Source organism: Microtus ochrogaster, unplaced genomic scaffold, assembly GCF_000317375.1.
Source record: "Microtus ochrogaster isolate Prairie Vole_2 unplaced genomic scaffold, MicOch1.0 UNK1, whole genome shotgun sequence".
Taxonomy (NCBI): domain Eukaryota; kingdom Metazoa; phylum Chordata; class Mammalia; order Rodentia; family Cricetidae; genus Microtus; species Microtus ochrogaster.
Window position 1 is genome coordinate 40,678,019 of NW_004949099.1, and position 6,424 is coordinate 40,684,442.

The following is a 6,424-nucleotide window of genomic DNA, read 5'->3' on the forward strand; positions in this document are numbered from 1 at the left end:
GGTGGATGGATGGATGGGTGGATGGATGGATGGATGGATGGGTGGATGGATGGGTGGGTGGATGAATGGATGGATGGATGGATGGACAGACAGACGGATGAAGGAAGATTAGTGGATGAATTGTTGGTGTGTGGACAGGAGAGAGGGAGAAGAAAGAGAGAGCAAGAAGGAAATAGGAAAGGAGGGGCAAGGAAGAAGTAAATGTGTAAATGGAGGGATTGCAGGCCATACTTTTGCAGCCAAAGCAAACTGTACATTGGGTGTCACTCAGTTGAGCCCTGCACCTATATAGCAGGACCATCAAAACACACCCTCATTTTATTCTCTAAGCAGCAGCCCCAAAGAAAACAGTCATTAGAGACCAGGTTGCCCACCGTTTCTTTTTAGACAACTATAAAATACAGTCACCAAGAAGAAACAAGGCTACCATCCTCAGCTCCGGGAGAGATAATGTGGAGATTGCACCTCCTGTTCCTACTGTACCCTGATCCTGGTACATCCCTGATCCTGGTACATCCAGTGTACCCTGGTTCTGTTGCAGCCTTGCTCCTGCCATACCCCTGCTCCTAGGGCACCCTGGTTCCTAGGGCACTCCCTTTTCCTGTTGTACCCTGTTCCTAATACACCCCTGTTCTCCATGTGCTCCTATTCCCAGAGCATCCTACTCCTAGAGCACCCATGTTCCTGGCATACCCCTGCTCCCAATGTACCCCTGTTCTGGTGCACCCCCATTCCTGGTGAACTCCCATTCCTAATCCACCCCTATTACTAGACCTTTCTAGCCCTTGCTGTTATATTTGGAGGTGAGGACAGACAAGGTGAGGGCCCTCTCCTCTACCATGTCCAAGCTAAGCAAGATCAGTTTTGGTGTGTCCTATTTGAAAAACAAAGACAAAAACCGAGGAAACTCTATTCTCCGTCCTCTGTGAGTTCTCAGCGAAAGGCTGCTGGTTTTGGACGGCAGCCTCTGCTGCCTCTCAGCGCTAAGCCCACTCTATTGTCTCGCGCTCTTCACTTGATCCAGATTTCAATTTTCCGCTGCTTTGGATTATCCACACCGCTGCTCCACTTGTAATCACAGATGCCATTCACACGGCAGGGAAATCAGAATGCCTTCCAGAAATATCTGGCCGGAGGCCATGGAGGCTTGCCAGTATTCCCAGACCACCCCTATTGTCCTTGGGTGCTTTAAACCCTTTGGACCATTCCAGCGTTCCGGGAAACTGGTTGGGTATGCGGTCAACAGAATCCACACATGTCCATCAGCAGACCTAAAATAGCTTCTACTAGCAGCAGGTTCCCCACCTCTGCAATAGGACAGCCACCCCCTCCATCCCTGTGACAGGCTGCACAGAGAAGACAAGCGCTGAGGACGTTTCGCCACCTCTGCCCCAGTCATGGCTGTAGCTAATGTATGCTTCCAGCGACAAAGGCTGGACTCAGGCAGGCATGGGGCCTGGGAGTGAGAAGAGGTTGCAGGAAAGAAATGAAGAAGTCAGCATCATTTTAGATGACCTGGCTCTGGTGCTATGCCCCCTTCCAGCCTCTCCTTTCGCAGTTCTAAATATCCAGTCCAGAGAGCTCAGTGCTTGCATGTGAGCTTTTGCTGTGAACACGCAAACTCCAAGGGTGGCTTTGGCAGTGCCATTAAGCCTTTAGATACAGACTTTCACTGGTCCTGGAGTTAGGAGTAGAATACTGCCATCTGTGACATCATATGTAAGGCCAGAGCCTCTGACCAGAGTTTGGATGCTGGTCATACCCTTATCAGTACATTTGACCATCAGAAAACTACTCACCCATTTGCATCCTCCAACTCCAGACTGGGAGATACCTCTCAATGGTGTCCCAATAGGGTCAATAGCATACTCCCTGGGCCCTGTGGGAATGGGCGCATCAGCTTGGGGTTTAGAAGCCGCTTTCTGTTCCAGCTGATTTCATGAGTTGCTTGCTCTGTGAAAAGTGGCTGAGTGAACTAAGTTGATCCCTCACAGCTGATTTTCTTCAAAGAAAGGTGAGGGCAGAAACTGAGTGGGCACCATGCAGACTGTTACACGTGGTTCAGACGAGGATGGGCACAGGTCTTCCTGTATCTTCTCTGTTCATTGATCTGTTTAGATGTGAGCAGAGGAGCTAGCAGCATCGCCAGAAGAGGCCCAAGCCCTTGAACAAAGGTGACCAAGGGCTTGTGAGCTAGGAAGAACCTTTTCCTGCCAGACATGGTAGCCAGGACCCCTGTAATCAGCCAACGTAGCATCTCATAGCTGGCTCCTCTGCCATGGGCTATCCTGGTGCCTTCAGTAGCTCCTGATGTGTTTTGGTTTTTCAGTTTATTCGATAGCTTGTCCCTACCTTGCCATAGACGGGGTATTGCAGGAAGCGAAGGGCTGCTGGTATCTCTTCTGTTGAAATCCAGAAAAATGAAGCAAGTTAGATGAACAGTGCAGGGACTCAACCCCAAGTTTCCCGATTCAAAGCCTCGAAGCCTTCCACCTGACCTTGCTCTGCTGGGGATGGCCTGCCTCTGAAACCCCTTATTATCCGTGACACTTCAGCCAGACAACATCACATCTGTACCCTCCGAACTTACTCTGTTTGTGTGGAGAAGCCCAGTCTAGGGCGGGATGGTAAGAGGATGTGGAATGCAGGATAGGGACATCGCGAGGAACACGGCCCAGGAACCCTGAGTCTTGGTGGATGAGCAGTGAGCACTCAGATCCCCCAGGAGACGGGAGTAATGCGTTGTGCCCGGAGCTAGTTTGGTATAAGGGACCAGCGACAGTGTCCATTGTGAACTAGCATCTCCAAGGTAGAGGCCGCCTTAGACATTTATGGATGGGAGGTTGGCCAAGGAGTCAGACTCAGGCTCCTCCTCTCCTGTCCTGCTCCACCAGTGGCTGTCCTTAGGTCATTGTTTGGGTGCAAAAGCTTGGTAAGGTGCTGCCACCTGATAGGCCACACTCAACATTTTCTGGCCTATCTCTAAGCACTAACTTGGTCTCATGGGTTGTCAGTGGTGGGGTAAGTGGGCCTCGGGTTTCAGGAGAAGGGCCTCAGAGTGCCAAGGTGGCCCAGCTGTCCCAGCTGATGAGGGTGTTCACGTGCATGCATCCAAGGCTGAAAGCCAGGTGTGCCGGGTGTAGGACCCACTGTCTTATCTGTTGGCTTGGCAGGACACAGAGAGGTTTCAAGCCCGCAGTCGGGAGCTGGAAAAGAAGCTGAGCGCCAAGGAGCAGGAGCTGGAGCGTCTCATCCAGAAGCAGAGCAGGGTAGGTTACTGCGCAGACTCCATGGCCCTTCAGTGCTTTCAACTCACCTTCGCTTCTGCCCCACCGCCTCTCATGGGTTTTTAAACTAGCCCCGAGAAGACTTGTGTGCCTGTATGTGTCTTCCTTTAAAGTCTCCATATGGTGTATATAACCACATATGCATGCAATCATACCACTGGGTAGACAGAGGCAGAAGGATTGTGAGTTCCAGGACAGCCTTGTGGACAGAGTTCAAAGTACAGCCTGGGCTTTGTAGTGAGACCCTATCTCAAAATACTAAAAGTTCTTTAAGCATCTTAAAATTTAAATTTAAAACAAAGTCACAGATGACCCTAGATAACTCCAGTTGTGTGTTTAACCTAGAAAAGTCCCCACGAGTCCCCAACCACCGTGGATCTGAGGACAGTTTCACATAAATATACACAAGGTAATTAAGGATGCTCAACCTTGAAGCTGGATTAGGTCTCCTGCAGAAGAAAGGAGGGATCCAAGGGAGTACAGAGACACTTGTGAGACCCTGATACTTCAGGGGAAGTGCAGGCTTAGTTGCCCTCTTCGGCAAAGTTGTGTACAACCCCAGCTGGTAAAGTCTCTTCAGAAACTGCCCATGTGCCTGGACAGGGTCCATGGCCTGCTTCCTCTGGAACACAGCCAGATGGAAACATCGGCCACTCCCTTCTCAATGCCTGAGCAGAGAAACAGACTATGTGGCACACTCTGCAAGGTGGCAGCTATGCCTGGAACTAAGGACACCAGGCTCATGGTACCAGGCTGCCAGGCCAAGTATCTTGCTCAGCAGCCTCCTCAGGAAAGCAAGAACATTTTTGGGGGGGGGGATAGAGGCCATGGTAGCACTGATTTCTAGTCTCAGTTTGCCTGGTCCTTGGAGAAACCCAGCCCTGACTAGACCGGGACACATGATTTTCCTAGGAACAGAGACTATCTTTAGCAACAGGCAAACATAAGCTTGAAGATCCCCCTACTGAGGCTGGGGCTGCTGCCCCTGCTGATCGCTAAGCTTTAGGTCTAAGCCTCTTTCCTCTTTGTAGCAAGAGGCTGCAAACCCTGGGACCTGCCTGACGCCTTTCCAACTCCGTCCACGGTCCTACCTTGTCTCGCTCCTCCTTTGCTTCCTCTCTGTTATGCATTAAATTCATAGCAATTACATTTATCCCTCAAATGAATGATTGCCACTCCATTTAATTACCGCACGCCTGCTGATAACACAGGAGTCTCATGAGAGGCTTACAACATTCCTTGTTGCTGCTCTTCTCCCCTCACCGGCCATATTCAGGAAACTAAATTTATTACCATCTATTTGCCTTGGTGTGTTGCTTCGTCTGGAGAAGGTTGGAAGCCCCACAACACCTTTTCAGCAGCAGAGAAGAGCTGAAGTTATCAAAATGGACATTTTTAAGTTGCTTTAGGCATGCAAAGAAAGACATGGGGTCTGTTTGACCTGGTTTGGTTGCTTCTTCAGAATCCCCAAGGTCCGTGGCACTCAAGCAAATCTGTCTCTTAGGTGAAGGGAACTGGGGTCCTGAAGTGGAGAGGAGAAAGGATATGGGCAAATTTCCTACTACCTGTGTTCACCACAGGGAAGATGGCTTTATGATGAACAGTCCCTTAACTGTTCTCTGTTCCCATAGGGGACAAGGCAAAGATGCTGGCTTAGATGGCAAAAGGGAATTTGGATGAGGTCTCCTGCCCATGGTGCCTTCAGGAAGGAAGACGCAGGTCATCTGTGAAATTTTCACTGCTAGCAATCCTATAGAATGAGGCCACCCCAGACCTATCCGGTAGTCGAGACCGGAAGGACAGAATATGCTGTGAAGGCTGCTTCTGCCTGCAGAGTTGTCTCCATGGGAGTGATGGGGCAGAAGAGTGCTAACTTGGGTTTGAGGGCAGTATGGAGCTGAGCCTGCAATAGCCCTGGCCCTGATCATCCTTCCTCTCTGTCCCCTCTTTGTAGCTGGAAGGCCAGTGCACAGCTCTCCACAATGACAAACATGAAACCAAGGCTGAGAACACCAAGCTGAGGCTCACTAACCAGGAGCTGGCCCGCGAGTTGGAGCGCACCTCGCGAGAACTCCAGGAGGCTCAGCAGCAGCTGGAGAGCCTGCAGAGAGAGGCCTGTGAGCTGCAGCAGGAGAAAGAGATGTGAGCCCCTCACCTCCCCCCCACCCCCCGACTGCCGGCTGTTCTGTTCTGGGCTGGGGACCAGTATCTTTCTTTCCAAAAACCTGTTCCCTGGCCTGTGTGTAAAGTGGAGACTTAGGATCCTTATTTTCTGAGGTTCCATCTTCTCCCTCCTCTTCTCTCCTTCCTTTCTTCAACAGAGTCTCACTATGGAGCACAGATTCTCATGCTCCTGCCTCAGTGCTCCTTTCAGTACGTTCCTAGGTACGTCAAGGTGACAGGCAGGGTTTGTCTTCAAGGCCCTGGTCTCCAGAAAGGTGTTATCAGATAGAAAGACCGGCTATTCTACCCACACATAAGGAGGCAGCCTGAGCAAAGACTGAAAGAGCAGAGGGCCCTTGATGCCCATGGCAGGCTAGAGACCAGGAGCCTCAGGTGAATGGGAGTGGGGGGGCTTCTGAGGTCAGCTGACAATGCGAATCATGTAGTATGTGAATATGTATGTGAATCATGACTGGAACCCTGACTCAATCCCTAGCCACTTTTTTTTCTTGCAGTATTTCTCTGGGAAGACTGGTAATCCCACAGCTCTCAAAGTTTGGCTTCCTGTTCACTGTCCTTAGCACCCCGCCATTGTGAAGCTAGACAGAGGCAGAGCCATGCCTGAGAGCAAATCGAGAGGCTCTTCGTCTACAGCTGGAGGGGCTGATGCCAAAGCAGCCCTTCACCTTTGGGGATATCAGATTTTTGAGAGCAAAGGACTCCGAGACCAGGCAAAGGGACTCCCTTATCTATTTGGCCACTTGTTTATCTACATACTCATTGATACCCTCCCCTGACAAGTGGCCATGGCAAATTATTCCATGCCAGGTACCTTGGGCCTTCGACGTGTCTCACCAAGGTCAAGCATTGGACTTTCTCTCCTTCGATCACACGGTGTCCTTACAGGGCTGGTGGACTGTCAGCCTGACTGAAGAGGCAAGCAAGGTGAAGCCCCAGATGTTCACTGTGACACA

The 6,424-nt window shown here is 50.7% G+C and overlaps 1 protein-coding gene across 1 annotated transcript in view; it reads left to right on the plus strand.

Annotated features, from left to right (window-relative positions):
• Cracr2a (calcium release activated channel regulator 2A) overlaps positions 1–6,424 on the plus strand; it is a 70,521-nt gene that overhangs the window by 22,905 nt on the left and 41,192 nt on the right. Inside the window, exons 6-7 of the mRNA XM_005365345.2 lie at positions 3,174–3,269; positions 5,242–5,429. Of these exons, the coding sequence (XP_005365402.1) occupies positions 3,174–3,269; positions 5,242–5,429 (284 nt within the window). The remainder of the gene's footprint in view (positions 1–3,173; positions 3,270–5,241; positions 5,430–6,424) is intronic.